Source organism: Saccharomyces eubayanus, chromosome VIII (assembly GCF_001298625.1).
Source record: "Saccharomyces eubayanus strain FM1318 chromosome VIII, whole genome shotgun sequence".
NCBI lineage: Eukaryota > Fungi > Ascomycota > Saccharomycetes > Saccharomycetales > Saccharomycetaceae > Saccharomyces > Saccharomyces eubayanus.
This window is the reverse complement of record NC_030983.1, coordinates 181,325-197,482: the sequence shown is the minus strand read 5'-3', so window position 1 is coordinate 197,482 and position 16,158 is coordinate 181,325. Positions and strand designations below refer to the sequence as shown.

At 38.9% G+C, this 16,158-nt stretch overlaps 10 protein-coding genes across 10 annotated transcripts; 2 read left to right on the top strand and 8 right to left on the bottom strand.

Moving 5' to 3' along the window:
- Positions 1-257: 257 nt before the first annotated feature.
- Positions 258-1,706, top strand: DBP5 (ATP-dependent RNA helicase DBP5; the record flags this gene model as incomplete). Its single annotated transcript, XM_018367895.1, has 1 exon — positions 258-1,706. The coding sequence occupies one exon, from the start codon at positions 258-260 to the stop codon at positions 1,704-1,706; it is 1,449 nt and encodes a 482-aa protein (XP_018219277.1).
- Positions 1,707-2,183: 477 nt separating this feature from the next.
- Positions 2,184-2,369, bottom strand: TOM6 (Tom6p; the record flags this gene model as incomplete). The annotated part of the gene is made up of 1 exon (XM_018367894.1): positions 2,184-2,369. One exon carries the CDS (start codon positions 2,367-2,369, stop codon positions 2,184-2,186), a length of 186 nt encoding a protein of 61 aa, XP_018219276.1.
- Positions 2,370-2,697: 328 nt separating this feature from the next.
- On the bottom strand, positions 2,698-3,171 carry IRC23 (Irc23p; the record flags this gene model as incomplete). The annotated part of the gene is made up of 1 exon (XM_018367893.1): positions 2,698-3,171. The coding sequence occupies one exon, from the start codon at positions 3,169-3,171 to the stop codon at positions 2,698-2,700; it is 474 nt and encodes a 157-aa protein (XP_018219275.1).
- Positions 3,172-3,847: 676 nt separating this feature from the next.
- WHI2 (Whi2p) lies at positions 3,848-5,311 on the bottom strand (the record flags this gene model as incomplete). Its single annotated transcript, XM_018367892.1, has 1 exon — positions 3,848-5,311. One exon carries the CDS (start codon positions 5,309-5,311, stop codon positions 3,848-3,850), a length of 1,464 nt encoding a protein of 487 aa, XP_018219274.1.
- A 1,216-nt stretch (positions 5,312-6,527) lies between these two features.
- Positions 6,528-7,808, bottom strand: CUE5 (ubiquitin-binding protein CUE5; the record flags this gene model as incomplete). The annotated part of the gene is made up of 1 exon (XM_018367891.1): positions 6,528-7,808. One exon carries the CDS (start codon positions 7,806-7,808, stop codon positions 6,528-6,530), a length of 1,281 nt encoding a protein of 426 aa, XP_018219273.1.
- Positions 7,809-8,340: 532 nt separating this feature from the next.
- Positions 8,341-9,246, bottom strand: GLO4 (hydroxyacylglutathione hydrolase GLO4; the record flags this gene model as incomplete). The annotated part of the gene is made up of 1 exon (XM_018367890.1): positions 8,341-9,246. One exon carries the CDS (start codon positions 9,244-9,246, stop codon positions 8,341-8,343), a length of 906 nt encoding a protein of 301 aa, XP_018219272.1.
- Positions 9,247-9,710: 464 nt separating this feature from the next.
- On the bottom strand, positions 9,711-10,487 carry CKB2 (casein kinase 2 regulatory subunit CKB2; the record flags this gene model as incomplete). Its single annotated transcript, XM_018367889.1, has 1 exon — positions 9,711-10,487. The coding sequence occupies one exon, from the start codon at positions 10,485-10,487 to the stop codon at positions 9,711-9,713; it is 777 nt and encodes a 258-aa protein (XP_018219271.1).
- A 387-nt stretch (positions 10,488-10,874) lies between these two features.
- Positions 10,875-13,511, top strand: HIR2 (Hir2p; the record flags this gene model as incomplete). The annotated part of the gene is made up of 1 exon (XM_018367888.1): positions 10,875-13,511. The coding sequence occupies one exon, from the start codon at positions 10,875-10,877 to the stop codon at positions 13,509-13,511; it is 2,637 nt and encodes an 878-aa protein (XP_018219270.1).
- Positions 13,512-13,672: 161 nt separating this feature from the next.
- On the bottom strand, positions 13,673-14,773 carry CYC2 (oxidoreductase; the record flags this gene model as incomplete). Its single annotated transcript, XM_018367887.1, has 1 exon — positions 13,673-14,773. One exon carries the CDS (start codon positions 14,771-14,773, stop codon positions 13,673-13,675), a length of 1,101 nt encoding a protein of 366 aa, XP_018219269.1.
- A 326-nt stretch (positions 14,774-15,099) lies between these two features.
- On the bottom strand, positions 15,100-15,966 carry PEP12 (SNAP receptor PEP12; the record flags this gene model as incomplete). The annotated part of the gene is made up of 1 exon (XM_018367886.1): positions 15,100-15,966. One exon carries the CDS (start codon positions 15,964-15,966, stop codon positions 15,100-15,102), a length of 867 nt encoding a protein of 288 aa, XP_018219268.1.
- Between the last annotated feature and the right edge of the window lie 192 nt (positions 15,967-16,158).

The window sequence follows — 16,158 nt, the reverse complement described above, 5'->3', positions numbered from 1 at the left end:
TCTAATGACTTCACCTGTCCAAAAATACCTAGAATTTATACTGTTTTATCAAATACTTAAGCCGTTTGCAAATGAGCTCCACGATTAATACTTTACTATTTTTTCAATTAAAAGTGTGTTACCCGTGTTTTGGTTTTTTAATGAAGCAAAGCAATGCAAAATTTGCATTGCTTTTAAGGACTAATTGATCGTCATCTTCACACACTTTATCAACAACCGTTACAATTGAAAAGAAAGTATATCAGAATACAATTGCGATGAGTGATACAAAGAAGGACCCAGCTGATTTACTAGCTTCTTTGAAGATTGATAACGATAAAAAGGACCCCAGTGCAACTTCAACGAAGGAGACCGCTGAAAGTAAGCTAGACAACACCATCGCTCCAGTCAAGGTTGAGGAAAAAGCAGTTCCTAAAACTAACGAGAAAAAGGAAGATGAAAAGGACAGCAATTTGGTCAGCTCGGCATATGAAGTTAAGGTCAAACTTGCTGATATCCAAGCTGATCCCGATTCACCACTCTACAGCGCCAAATCCTTTGATGAATTAGGACTAGCGCCAGAGTTACTAAAGGGAATATATGCCATGAAATTTCAGAAACCATCCAAGATTCAAGAAAGAGCCTTACCATTACTATTACATAACCCAGCTAGAAATATGATTGCTCAATCTCAGTCAGGTACCGGTAAGACTGCCGCTTTTTCTTTGACAATGCTGACAAGAGTAAACCCGGAAGACGCATCCCCACAGGCAATATGTTTAGCCCCCTCCAGAGAACTTGCTAGACAAACTTTAGAAGTTGTTCAAGAAATGGGTAAATTTACGAAAATAACTAGTCAGTTGATCGTCCCGGACTCCTTTGAGAAAAACAAACAAATCAATGCTCAAGTGATTGTTGGTACTCCAGGTACAGTTCTTGACCTAATGCGTAGAAAATTGATGCAATTGCAAAAGATCAAAATATTTGTTTTAGATGAAGCTGATAATATGTTAGATCAACAAGGTCTTGGTGACCAATGCATTCGTGTCAAGAGGTTTTTACCCAAGGATACCCAATTAGTTCTATTCAGTGCTACTTTCGCTGATGCGGTTAGGCAATATGCGAAGAAGATTGTTCCTAATGCAAATACACTAGAATTACAAACAAATGAAGTCAACGTTGACGCTATTAAGCAACTGTACATGGATTGTAAAAACGAAGCCGATAAATTTGAAGTTCTGACTGAGCTTTATGGTTTAATGACCATTGGATCTTCTATTATTTTTGTTGCTACCAAGAAAACGGCAAATGTCCTATATGGTAAACTAAAAAACGAAGGCCATGAAGTTTCTATCTTGCATGGTGACTTGCAAACTCAAGAAAGAGATAGATTAATAGATGATTTCAGAGAGGGTAGGTCCAAGGTTTTAATCACTACCAATGTTCTTGCCCGTGGTATTGATATCCCTACAGTTTCAATGGTTGTAAACTATGATCTTCCAACACTTGCTAACGGACAAGCCGATCCGGCCACTTATATTCACAGAATCGGTAGAACTGGTAGATTTGGTAGAAAGGGTGTTGCCATTTCCTTCGTACATGACAAAAACTCTTTCAACATTTTATCTTCAATTCAAAAATACTTTGGTGATATAGAAATGACACGTGTCCCAACAGATGATTGGGATGAAGTCGAAAAAATAGTTAAGAAAGTATTAAAGGACTAGAATCTTAATATGTAAACGTAAATATTGTGTAAAATGCTTTATTTCATTCCGAACATGTTGGTGTAATTTTCATCATTTTCATCTATTTTCATCGATGCAGCATCAGTGAACAAGAGGTGTGCTTATTAAAATTGCTTTATAACGCGTAGTTCTAACGCTACTATTTTATGCTATAAAGTCTACACGATTTACCTGCCTTTTTCTATGGTTACAGATTCTATTGTCTCTCAAAATACTCTATACTGTTAAGAGAATAGTAAGTAACATACTCTCATGACGGTAACAACGTTTTGTGAAGAATTTTATTCATAAGCGAAAGTATAAGGCATATTGGATTTTTCTATTATTATATAACTCTCTAACTTTAAATATTTTGAGGTTAAAAATAACATATTCGATGAAGTCTTTTAGAACCCAGTACCAATATATATATATACAGGTGAGTGAGAAAACTCAATTATACGAGGAATCGAGCACTTATAATTGTGGAGCCAACATGTCCATAAGTGGAGACTGAATGAATGCCACTCCAGCAATGAAGAAGGTGCCGTTTAGTGCAATTGTATATAATGGCGATTCTTTGAAAGCTTGGAATCTTGACTTTGGTTGTTGTGGGGCGGCTGGACCGGCACCTGCACCTGGCATAGCAAACATACCGTTCATTTTAGCTTCTTCTATTTTTGATTGGTTTCGTTCTCTTTTTTATAATGATATAGGATAGATGGCGTATCACTGGTTAAATGTGTTTGGCTTACTTTTATCCCTCGCTTCTAAATGATCCGTGGAAATTATTCTGCGTACAAAATGATAAAAATAGCAGACAGTCATACGTTATTTACTATATTTATATATATACATTTATTGATATACTGTATACGCTTACTCTTGCGGTCTATATGTGTACTGACGTTCCGCCTATGTGTACTTATTAATACGAACACCTGTTCCATGTAGCGTCACTGAAGATGGCGTCTTTTCTATTTTTATCTTATTATATCGATCCTGCGATGTAATATGCCTCTTCGGATGATCTTGCTAAATGCAGATTTGTGAAACCGGATGTGTCTGATGTTGTTTCAGCATCATTTGCGTTAAAGCTGGAATTAATGGTCGATTTCGTTTGAAACCTTGCGGAGAAAAATCTCTTTGCATTGCTGTGAATTACGGACAACAAAAATGTCCTCAGATCCCTTATTTGACCAACTAGAATCTCCCTGCATTCCCAGCTGTTGTATTTTGTTTGCACTCTTGCACTATACGGTCTACTATTTCTTTTAGAGCGTCCTAATTTTCTTTTGTAGTTAAACATTTGTGATAGATATAGCGCTGTCCGATAGAGGTATAAGAAGAAATCAAACGTATACAGGCCCAAAAATGGTATCAATAAAAATCCTATGCATGTACGACAAATGTACTGAAGGGACTGTATAACGAGTAGCAGAACGATTTTAACGGCGTCTATCATGACCCCTTCCCCGAATAATAAATGTCTTATCTTTCTGAAGTTTTGCGATTTCTATTTGATCGACAGATCTTGTATCCAATCAGCTTGGAATGGTTAAAGTATTATGGCTCTGATGGCTTTATCAGACTAGCAGACATCAACGGAAAATCTCCCTCCCTAAAGATGCTTCTTTTGTGTTCCTTAATAACAGTATATTGAATGGAAGCTCTATTTCTAAAATAACGCAAATGCGTGAAGTGAAAATTAAGTGTGCTTTCAAAAAATAGTCTAGCTATCCAAAAATCATAGGAACCAATGGACGTTAAAAAAAAAAAGAAAGATATATTAATAAAAAAAAGATCCTATTGTTTTATACCGGATCAACTCTGTTTTTTGAGTGATATTTTTCAAATTATGTACGATAATATTCTTTTGGACGGGTAACAGCATCAGAACAATAGAAAAACCGTTATTTGCAAGGGGTGCATAAATAGGAAGGTCATCACCAGAGGCTGAGCCCCAAGCAGGCGCTTTCCCTCATTCATTCAACATTGGGACAGTTCATATAATTCAGTTATAAAGGTACAGATATATATCATTTCATAAAAAAGAAAGAAGAATCAAAAAGAAAGAAGAAAACATAATATAATATATTTGCTTTTTCTTTCTGTTTCATTCTTTAGCTTCTTATTAACACTCATTGTACGCCAATAACACTCAGCTCTAAAGTCCATACTCTACGGATGTGTAATCGGACGGGTACAGTGATCTTATTTAGTTCTGCTTCGGGGTCCGCGTTCGTTGGCAATACCAGTTCGATAACTCTGTTTGCTTCATCCTTCCAAGAGCCAAAAACCTCCACTTCTAATTCGATATCCTCTTCACCCCACCAACATTTACGAGCTGGTTTTCTCCAAAAGAGTAGCAGCTTAGCGTTGATATTGGGCTTGGGTACGAGGTCGTACAATTTGGGCAATTCTTGCAGCTTGTTTCTTGTTTGCGAACTATGTCTTGATGAGGAATGAGAACGAACGTTATCGGCTAGTTTCGAAAGTCTTGATTTTCTCTTATCGCGTCCAGCAGAAGGTAAGGAACCTCCACTGGTAGTATTTCTAGCCGTGGAAAGGGTACTGTTAGATTTACTTACAGATAAAGAGTTGACTGAGACGTTTGATTGCATTGGGGTGATGGGGTTGTCTTGAAAGGGTTTATGCTCGGCTTCCCACTTGGCCCTTGCCCCGTTGAATTTCTTCCTAAACTCTTCGGTGGTCTCATTGGCCAACCGGCAAAGAGATAATGAACTTATGACTGTTTTACCAGTTTCTTGAGTTCTGTTGCCCCAGCAAGTTTCCTTTGTGAACCCGGAAGAGCATAGCATATCCATCAGATGCTGTTCGGCGGGCCCCAGTTTTTTAGAAATGGATTTTGCCTTTGAAGTAGAGTCTGTTTCCTTCTCAATTAGATTTTGTTGCTGTTGTTGCTTTAGTCTATTCGAAGAATACAAACCTTGAAAAATCGATGTCTTTGAAGTCAAATAACTGCCAGCAGCCATTTTCACTTGAGCCATAAAATGTCGCAACAAGTCCTCATTATTTTCTTCGTTGGTAGAATCAAAGCGAAATTGTTCCTGAGGGACGCAATAGTAGTCCAAATCTTCTCTCAAAACGATAATAGCAGGCTTTTGATGTAAAATGTCTTGTTCATTGTTGCCTGAGATTGAACTGTTATTGTTTAGTCCGAAAAACCCTTTTGCATTAGAGACAAAACTACTTGATGGTCTATCGAAAAACCTCTCCACGGGATGATTATATAAATCGTCGTGCGCCTTTGTATAGATCTCCATGATGTACTCAAAACAATCGGGAGGGAAATTAACAATATAAACTTCATCGTCTCTGGTTAAATTGGTGATGACTTGACCACAACGGTCCAAAAATACACCTGAGGGAAATAAACATAGTAATAGGGATTCAGGGAGGGACATTAGCTGATCTCTGGTGATGAAATAATGGTTTTCCTGAATGTTCAAGTGAATCAGAGAATCACCATAATCCTCCTCATTACCCTCATATTGCGAGTTTTGTTGTTGTTGGTGCTGCTCTTGTAAAATGGGCGCGGGCTCAGCATTGCCTGGAGAGACTTGAGTAATTATATCGTCCATGGTTCTATTATGCGTAAGCTCAAATAATCCTCTATCTGTATCAATTTAAGTGGGGGAAAGCGGTTGTTCAGCGTGGGGGAGTATTCCTCTTTTTGCGTTTTCTCTTCTCTCTCGGAATGACTAATATTCAACCAAATCGTTAGTGGTCAGAATGTTTCTCAATTAAAAGCACTAAAAAATGTTATTTCTTTTTCCCCTTCTTATTTGTGGGATAAACTTGCCAAATTTCAATGGAGCTGATTTTTTTCTCTTTTGAAATTGGATCCTTATCTTCTTATTACCTTTGGGGGTGAAAGAAAAAAAAAATGACTCTAAACTGACGCCGAGTTAGAGACTCTCACACTCAATCACTATGCCTTTGGCGTAAACTCAAAACAACAATAAAGACCGTTTCTGTCTTGCTATTTTTCTTCCTAATTCTGCTTTAAAACCTAAGAAACTAGCCATTGAGCAAGGCCCGTTCTGACTAAAATCTTCTCTTTATGATAAAATTTGCTTTTTTTATTTTGAAATGTCCTCCCGCGGGTCGGTTGGCAAATGCCACCCATACACCGTGGCCGCAAAATCCTGAAAAGTGTGACACATCATGCCAATGGGTTGTCCCTCTCTACTCATCACACCAGTGCCAAATGTATGCTTACTGTGTCACCGCGTGGCCGAATTACACGTTCTCATCGCTCAATTCAGCATTATAAATGTGTCTCTTCCTTTGCTTGTCACTCGACCCTTCTCTGTAACCCGGCTTTTGTCACCTATCAATTTTTTTTTCCACATGCCTTTGCCGTTTTCGCACTATAAAAAAGCTCGAGTTGCGAAAATTTTCATTTCTTCCACCATTTGTACTAGGATTGAATTTTCAAAGATAGTAATAAACCATACTGGAACGTCAATGGCTTCAAGAACTCTGTCTCCAGAGGAATAACACGTAGTAAGGCGTAGCTGTCCCCACTGCATTTACTTTGAAGTGTCAAAATAATTGAACAAGTGCAACTACAGCGCTCTACTTTTTTTTTTTTTTTTTTTTCATGATGAATTTGAGTTTTTAATCTTATCTACATTATCTGAATTAATAGCTAACAATAGTTATAATGGAAGATATACGACTGTCAATAAATTCTGAAATTAGTTTTCTTACGGTAAGTTCTTGACGGGCGCGCATAAAAATATGAAGTTGGCCATATAATGGCACGCATATACATTTACATAAATTTCAGCCTTACATTTCATCGTCACTATTGATCAAGAACTCGTCCTCATCGGGGTTCTTCTTCTTGTCCCTGGAAAAGGCGTTCACCTTGGTTGGTGTCGTGTCCAATGGCTCCGGTGGCAGTGGCTGCCACTTCTTCTTGGTTTCCGTATCAGGTGTATCGATATAGGCTGTCTCCGCCACTACTTTTCCGGCTGATTCACCAGACTTCGTCCTTGTAGGCAATTGGGGTGGGACGTCTTCATCTTCTTCAAACGCGTCTTCGTTGTGTAGTGCGATTCCGTGGCTTTCTAGCGAATCCTCACCGACTTGGGCACCGAACGAATTGAACCTCTTTCTCTCAGGCTGCTGGGGCCTTGTCTTCTTTTCATTCTGGGCCGAGAAGTCCACGATTTCTGGTTCCCATTCTTCTTGTTGTTCTTGGTGACCATATTGGTTGTTGTTTTGTTCGTTTCCTTGAGCAAAGTTTCTCTTGTAAGCATCACTGATCCAGCTGCTCACTTTATTTGCTGTGTCCTGCAAAGAACGCCCAGCCCTGTCCGTGAGTTCAGGCAGGTCCTTGTCTACAAATTGAGACCACGAATCCTCCTGTTCCTCAGCATTTCCATAATATTCCCTCCTTTCTTCAGGAGATAAGGGGTTTTGACGCCTCCTCTGTCTGTCTTTTAGACGCTGTTCATGCGTATTTTGAGCTGCACGGTCACGGTGGTGGCGGCGAGAATGCGACCGGTTGAACTGCTCATCTAGTTGACGTGCTAATAGTTCATCCTGTTCCAATTGGGTTTGACGTCTTCTCACCGGCGCCTCGGAAATCTTTCTCACGGGTTGTGTTGGCAATTCAATATCTTTACCTGATTCGGGATCCGATAGGAATAATAAAGCATTGAAAGCGGGGTCCAAAGCACCTTGAGATGCAATGATCACCGCTTTAATGTACTTTTCCTCCAAATTGGGAAAAGCATCCTTTAACTCCTGCAATATTGGGTTCTCCTTTGGCGCAGGCTCTTCAGACCTGTTTCTGGCCGGTAAGGGAGGCTGCTCCTCTTCCTTTTCCTCTCCTTCATCTGTTTTCTTTGCAGAAACTGCCTTTGTATCATCATTAGCTTCACAGGGGGTTTCTCCTTCTTTAACATTTTGTGGGGTGCTCTTATCCTTGTCTGCAGCATCACTATCTTCTTTCTCATCGGCGCTGAGATCGACATCTGTAGTCTTTGCGATATCCTCATCAATTTGTTTTGGAGCTTCTTTCTTCTCAACTGAAGGAATATCCTTGCTATCTTTTTCTTCCATGGTTCCGGTTTGACAATAACCTGTTACTGTGTCTACTTGGGCAACTGTTCGTAGTCTTTTATTTCGAACCCCTTTCCTAAGTCATAATCATGTTCTTCAAGCCCTTACTTCTTGAGATTCAATTAAAAATATGAGAAGCCAGACGCAACGTCGAAAGTGACACGGTATTGCATTTCATTTTTTTCAACTATATAAGGAGAGGATGAATTATTCTACTAATCATTTTCTGAAGACTGGTTTATGGTTTTGGAAATATATTTTATTTTGTATCTTGTTTCTTTCTAGATCCTCGGGAATATAATACTAAATACTCTGTTATATAGAACTTTCTATGCCTTTTCCTCTATGGCTACGGAAGCGTGGACAACGGAGACAAATTAACCAATTTAATGAATATGGCTTTTGACAAATCTTCTTCTCGGTGGGTAAGGACGAAACTGATATCCTGACCTGCCTGTCACTAGTCCTTCAGACATACTTTTGCAACTATTTAGGCTGTATACCCGTAAATTCTCTTTCTAGCAATTACTAGTTACATAGCGTTTTTCAGCTTTCTCAGCTCTTGCATGACTGTGGCTCTAGGATATGCCTTAGCAGTATCACCAACTGCTGCTCTAACTGCAGGGTCGTCCAATCTCATGAACGGATTGTATTCCAGCTCATCATTCAATGTAAAATGACCAGTGGTGCACTCATTACTCTGGCAATACTGTTCCAGTGCATCAAAGTGTTTATTCTCCCCCATAGCGTGGTAGATTTTCGCCCTGATGAATTTGACGTTGCCCTTCGTGTACTCGTGGCCTGGGTATATTTTTATGTTACTCCAGTTGGGCTCACCTACGGCTCTTAAAATAGTCTTGTTCAAAGCTATGTCCATGTCTGCTCCATTTCCCTCAAAAAACCTTCCACAGCCTGCATTAAAAAGACTGTCACCAGTGAAGATGCATTGCTCGGATGTTCCCAAATCTTTAACATGATAGCATATGGAATCCTTAGTATGACATGGCGTTCTAATGCATGTTATTTGCAAGTTGCCCAGTTGATACTGTTCCATGTGCTGAGGTATTTCAGTGGCACCGGGAGAAGCGTTGGATCCAGCAATTGTTTCAACTTTGTGACCTGGATTATCTTTCCGCAAGATGCTGTGCATTACTATGTTTCCTCCTGAGTGATCATAATGATGATGCGTATTGACGATAGCATGTATTTTCTTCTTCTCATCAACACTTAACTCTGGCGATACTTCAAGGGGTTCCGCAGGATCAATCAACCAAGAGTTCTCCTTGTTTTCAGTGCTCAATAAATAGCTGTAGTTAGCACCGCCCGTTAACCATCTCATCTTTATGGGCTTAATATGCATGTTTCTTATTTGCTGTAGTGAAAACTTCATGTGGATGAAAAAGATTGGTGTACTCCAGGTTAGGAGGGAACCTACCATTCCAATATTTATTATATGTCAACTTTTTTGGCTATCGGTGAATTTATAAGTGTTATTCGTTTGATAGCACATGAGCGATCTACGCGATGCCGTCATTTCCCCAATTTCTTGGTTATTCTAGTAATTTTTTTAACTACTGACCTGGCAGTGATTATCGACATTTTCTGGAATTTCCTGTATGAAAATTGTTCATACATATAATGCCAACATGAAACTACGTTCGTTTATCTGGTCTTATCATTTCCCGAAAGGGCAATAACAGTACATTATATAAGTCTTAATATTAAATAGAAATAGTAAAAAAATGGGGGTGAGAAATAGCAATATTCCACAAAATGAAGATGCTGATGAAAAGTGCAATGACAGATTTTTGCAACACCATAGTAAGCTTCCTTCTTTTTTTCATCATTTTTATTTACATTTCAATTTATCTATGTTATTTCTTCTTTTCTTTTACTGTTCTGCTAGGTTTTAAAACCACCACTTTTTGTCAAATCCACATTTTTGAATTCAAGCTTCTTGACCATCTTGAGTCGCTGTAGTTCCTGCCACCTCGTTAGTTGAGCTTGTTTGTGTAATTCAAAACCAAAAATTTTTGGAACGTATCTTTTTGTTGGATGTTTGGGCACCATGTCTGGAAATGCCTGCAAAAACATACCCGGGAAACTTGTTCCAAAGTATGCACCATCAATCGAGCTATGCCTCGAAGACTTTGGTATATAAAGATCCTCACAGGATGGACAATATAATTTAACACAATCTATTCCTGGAACATCATGCAAACCAACGGGCAATAACGGCTGTAGGTTGCAGTAGACACGAGGACACCTACCAAAATCAGCCTCTTTGTATTTAGCGTACATTTTCTGCAAACCTTTAATCGTTATGATGTAACGTGCATGAATGAGGCCATACAGCTTACGAGAATCTGATTCTAATTGCTCTAAACGGACATGAGTCATGTTTTCTAAGATACTGTCATCCAAATCGTCCACGATATATTGTACCACATAAGAGAATTTAGAAACTGTCTTTTGCAAATTCATTAAGTTAAAACGATCTGTAATGTATTCAGGATCTACGTCGCAGAAGTATTCATGGCCTTTTCTTCCAAGAAATAAATCGATCCACATATCCACGTACTCCGATGAATCAGAGTCATCATCCATAAGAACATCGTCCTGTTCAACTCTGGAGCTCCCTCTATCCACTGCTCCTACATCCTCTGATCTGCTGCCCATGATCTGCTTTTCTATAAGTTCTCTGAGTCCCTTAATCTTGAAAAAATTGCAAAAAAGCGAGCGTCTCTTGAGCAAAAAATTGACGACAAAATACAACAGAGAGAAATCTTGCGTACCTAAAGTAAATCAACCGAACTAAGAAAGCAGTATATTCCCTTGTTTGTTATTCTCTTTCATTTGATAAAGCACAGTAATATGCTTTCAATTATTCATTCCATATTTTTTCTTCTCTCAAAGTCGACAAAAAAAAAGCGCGAAAAAAAAAGATCAATTAATTCGGCCAGCATTATAAAGTCTTTATGAAGGAATATACGAATCAGCGTAGGTACACTTGCAAATAGTACAACAATTAATAAGAAGGGTCCACGATATACAAAAGCCAAAGCGATGAGACTGCTTAAGTATCCATTGGATATTAATGACGAGAAAGTGAACACCCTCGCTGCCCTTGGCCCCTATATTATACTAGCTGGCAGCGATGGTCACGTGATGGCGTGGAAGCAACAGCAATTAGTCGATACCGCCTTTGATAAAGCCATGATCAAGGACTTGAAGCCTGAACTTTCATTTCAAGTTGATCAGGACTCTGGCGGTGATATATTTTTTTTAACAGGGGACCTCGAAGCATTGTGTATTGGGTCTGAACATCGTGTGTGGAGTTATTCTGGTTGGTTCAATAAAGACACGACTAGTATTAATTCCTTAGAACAAATGAAGAAGAAACTAATGTTCGAATGTAAATCTCCAAGCACCATAACAGATGTGAAATACGACATACATCTGGGCATCATATTTGTTCTTTTAAGTAATGAAAACAAGGTACTGCTATTCCACCATAAAAGCTCGGAAAAGCTATCGGAAATATCTATGGACAAGGCGAGCAAACCTATTACGGGAATAATAGATCCAACCGGTCAGACCTTTACCATTTTGACTGCCGATAGATCAATTTTGGTCTATCAAGTTAACAAAACAGGTACACACAAGCTTATAAATAAACTGACACAACATGTACAGATGTATCCATTGCATTACAAAATTTCAATGTCACCTCAGGCAGATATTTTACCGGTAATAAACTCAGTCAAAGGCGTACCAAATAACGCCACCAGTTGCACTACTTTGCTAGACAGAAATAACAACTATAAAGTTATGAAGACTTTGGTGACACCCTCTTCAAATGGTTGCAAAGTTCTCGTCTATTCACCAGCATATTATGAGAAGCCCAACATTAAAAAGGCCACGAGTACACGTTACAACCTAATCGCTACTTCCGGCTCAACGGACGGTACCGTTTTAGTCTGGAACACGAAGAGAATRAAACCTTTGTTTAATGCATTACAGGTTTCATCAACAGCAATAAACGATATGTCCTGGTCACAAGATGGGTTAACTTTGTTTGCCATTTCAAACGATACAACGCTATACACATTTGCATTTCAAGAGAAGGATTTGGGTGTGGCGTTACCGCTAGCAGAAATAAAAACATTGCAGGAATTAAATAAAAAGCTGCCAAAGCTCGAGGAACCAGTTCCAACACAAACACCCAAGGATTTCCCTGAAAATGTCAAACTCGAAGCATCTTCAAGTATAACGTCTATACCCAACGACACGAGTAGACCAATAACGGGGAAGAAACTGTCTAAAAAAAAGCTACCTTCAGGTCAAACTAATGGTATTAAGACTACTCAGAGTACCTCAATGGAATTTAACGCGCCTTCTTATACTGTGCCCAAGGACCTAAAAAGAAAACCAAAAGAAGCGACTCCGAATGACGCTACAAACAATGTTCCTAGTAGCAAGAAACAAAAAAAAGAATTGCAACCCATTGACTTTTTGGATACAGGCCTTATGCTTCCCAATACTTCTTTTTCGAGGATTAGACTCGCAACACCGAAAATCAGATCTACGTTTAAATATTCTCCAATTAATAACCCAAACTTAATTCTTGAGGTAAAAAATGGGTCTGGCAACGAACAAAAGCCAACGATAGTGAGGCTTACTTCAAAAGTACTTGACCAGGATCAAGTATTGTTCCAAGATTTTATACCAAAGCTCGTAACAATTTGTACGGCAGGTGATACTTTTTGGTCATTCTGTAGCGAAGACGGAATTATTTACATATACTCTGATTCGGGTAGAAAGCTAATGGCACCCTTAATACTAGGTGTTGGCATTAGTTTCCTAGAAGCATGTGGGACGTACCTACTTTGTTTAACGAGCATAGGGGAGCTTTATTGTTGGAACATAGAACAGAAAAAGCTGGCATTCCCTACGAATACCATCTACCCGTTATTAAATCCTACATTGCGTTACTCTGATGACATATTGACTAGAGCTGAAAACATAACGATGTGCTCCATCACGAAAAAGGGTGTCCCGTTGGTCACCCTGAGTAATGGTGATGGTTACTTGTTCGATAAGGACATGGAAACATGGCTTCTGGTAAGTGACGGATGGTGGGCTTATGGTTCCCAATATTGGGATACAACAAATACTACTGGCTTGTCTTCTAGTAAAGCGAATACGGACGCTTTTAGTAGTAATGAAGCTAACATAAATGAAATGGTTAGTGATATTAAAAATGATAACCAAAGCATTATCAACTTTATGGAACGTAAGACGAACGATGAACTTAATAGAAAGAGCAGGATTAAGAATTTACAAAGATTTGCTAGGACGATATTGATGAAGGAAGGGTTTGAGAATATGGAGGAGATTGTTACTTTGTCACATTTGGAAAACAAAATACTAACAGCTATTAAGTTGGAGGAATCTGAAGAATTTTCCAAGTTAGTGATGGTTTATTGCATTCGTCTTAGCGAACTGGGATATATGGACCGCCTAGATGATGTTTTCCAATGGTTATATAACGATGTGTCTGTCAGTCATACAGACACAAGATTTGCCGAAGTAAATTTCAGGAGGGACCTCTTAAGGAAAATACTAATTGCGTGCGGTGGTATTAGACAGGTTCAAAGAGTCACCACACGCTACGCCAAGGAAATGAATATAATATCTTAAGTTAGTGCTTAAGAATGCATGAATTAGACTTTTATCTTTTTTACTATATACAGTATGTAACGTTTTCATTGTAACTGCCATTTCGATTGTCTTCGTGAGCCTCCCTAAACTGTTATTCACAAACAGGTGCTAAAGTCACACTTTAACGTCTTGTCTTTATTTCATGAAAGCTTATAGACATTTTCGGAATTCCAACCTTTAGCGGCTAACAAGCCCTTTATGGGTCCCTGATTAAGATCCAATTTTCTCCCAGATATGCTACTAATATAACCTTCTGGACCGCACACCAACGCCAATATAGGCTCAAAGCCTCTACCACTGATACTAGAGAATGGCAGCTTACCTTTATATGAAGAGGGTCTAGGTATAGCTTTCCCGATATCTTCTAATATTTTATTTCTTGTTTGCTTATCTGATTCAAAAACTTGTAACCGGACCCTGTTTGACGCCTGGAGTTTCAAAAGAATAGAATTTAAAGGCCCCAGTTGCTGAATATTTTCACTTGTGTGGAATAATTTGATACTGCCTCTGAATGGTGATTCTGTCAAGAGCAATTGTAAGGCGGTCACTATTCCAGTACCGGCTGTAAACATCATTATGTCATAGGGCTGATAAGTGAATTTTGAATCCTCATCTTCATTGGGGATTTCGGTATTGCTTCTGCTCGTATATAAACACTCACGAGATCTTTTGGACTCATTCGACAAATGCGGAAACTCATAATCAATAAATGGGCCTCTTATTTCAATCACATGGTCCTTAGGAAGTTGGTGCAGCCATCTCGCAACCTCTCCGTTTTCATACTTCTTGATATAAAAACATAATTTCCCATCAGCATTGTCACCGTCTTTCAAGATTTCCAATTCTTTTGAAACTGGGTTAAATTGAAGCGGTAGGGGCGTATAACTACGGACCACCATGACTTCCGGTTGTTTGACTTCAACAGACCATAGGTTTTCTGCAGTCATCAGTGACCACATATTTACATTCTGCCTAATTAGTGGAGTTAACTCGAGTAAAAAATGCGATGAATCGATGTCTTGCTTGTGTGAAATTTCATATTTAACGAAATGAGATGGGGATAACTCAGAGTTGTTGTCCTTGCCTTTAAAGCATCTATAACCTAGATAGCAGCCTATCACTCCTGTCGCTAGTAAACCACCTGTAGCCAAAAATATCTTGGAGAAATTACTCTTTTTGTTTACTGTATGAAGCTTCCGTGCTATTCGGAGCCCAGGTGAAGCACACTTTACCCACAGCATATCTGTATATTCTATCTTCTTCCTTTTTTTCTACTTTTATGGTATCTCAGTGATCTTGCCGATCACGGTTTTTCGCCTTTGTCAGAAAGTCTTGATAGTTCTTTATTAAGATATTTGATCATACCAATGCCTTCTCGAGCAGAGAGAAAAACTGAACCTTTAATACCTAGTCACTACTTGTGGGTAGGCAAAAACGTCAAAGAGTACAAATCCTATGTCATAAAAACAATACTACTCTGGTACGTAAAACCTCAAAGTAAAACGGCAAATATTTTGAGTTTCTTTTACATGTATATGTATGTATTATTTAAGAATGTAAAATAAGCCTAAATTTTCATAATGAGAAAAATAAAGAAAAGCATCACGAGAAGAACAACCAACAGATATACTCTCCATCTGCTCGTACTTTTCTGGTATCGCATAGCCTTCCTTAACTCATTTGAAGCCATTTGGGTGTTATCAGATGTTGTATAAATATTTGCTTCAATGTTATCAACCAAAACCCCTTGCTGTTGGATGACGCTTCCCAGATCTTTGAATATCTCGTTCAGCTCCGTTATACCTCTCTCAATATTGCTAATTTCCTGGTCTCTTTGTTCGATAAGATTTTGCTGGTAGGCGAATTCCTCGTTATTTATTGGATCTCTCTCGATGACTATTTGGTTGCTTGATATTCGTTTGCTCATTTGGTGGTTCTGCCCTTGTTCTTCATCCATTAGAGCTGTGTTGTTTGCCATTTCGGTTGCTTCAAGAGACTCTCTCGCCTTGTCATTGACCTGCTTCATTACTCCGGTAAACTGCCGTTGGATACCTTGAAACTCTTGTAAAGAATAACTCACATCCCTTACCAGTTTTTCTCTGGCTATTATTTGAGTCTTATCCAGACTTGCTTCCTCTAGAGCATCAATCTTTTTCACTGATGTGTTGACCTTCTTGATTAGCTCGCCTATTTCTTCTATCTTCGCCACAGACCTCTTATTGATCCTCTCCACTACATTTGCGCTAACATCACCCTTATCTATAAACGACTTTAGCGTCGTGGTGAATTGCTGTAGTGTGCTTATTTGGCCATTTATTTCAAACAGTTCTGCAGCGACGTCTTCTTTCATTGCCTGGAACTCAGGCGAATCACTGAATCTTGGGCCACTCCAGATTACATCATTTTCGTTACCAAAAAACTCGTTCTTTGACATTTTCTACCCACCTATATTCCCTGGAGTTATTCCTGTATTCTGGTATTAATGAGAACCTCTTCGGTAACAATTGTAGGCGTATTATATAGGGGATCCATCATTAATTTAACTGGGCATCGTTGATCATGACGAAATTTCAGCCGCTATAAGGCACGAAGGGTTAAATGCAAGCCTGGCTTCTGCGCAATGATG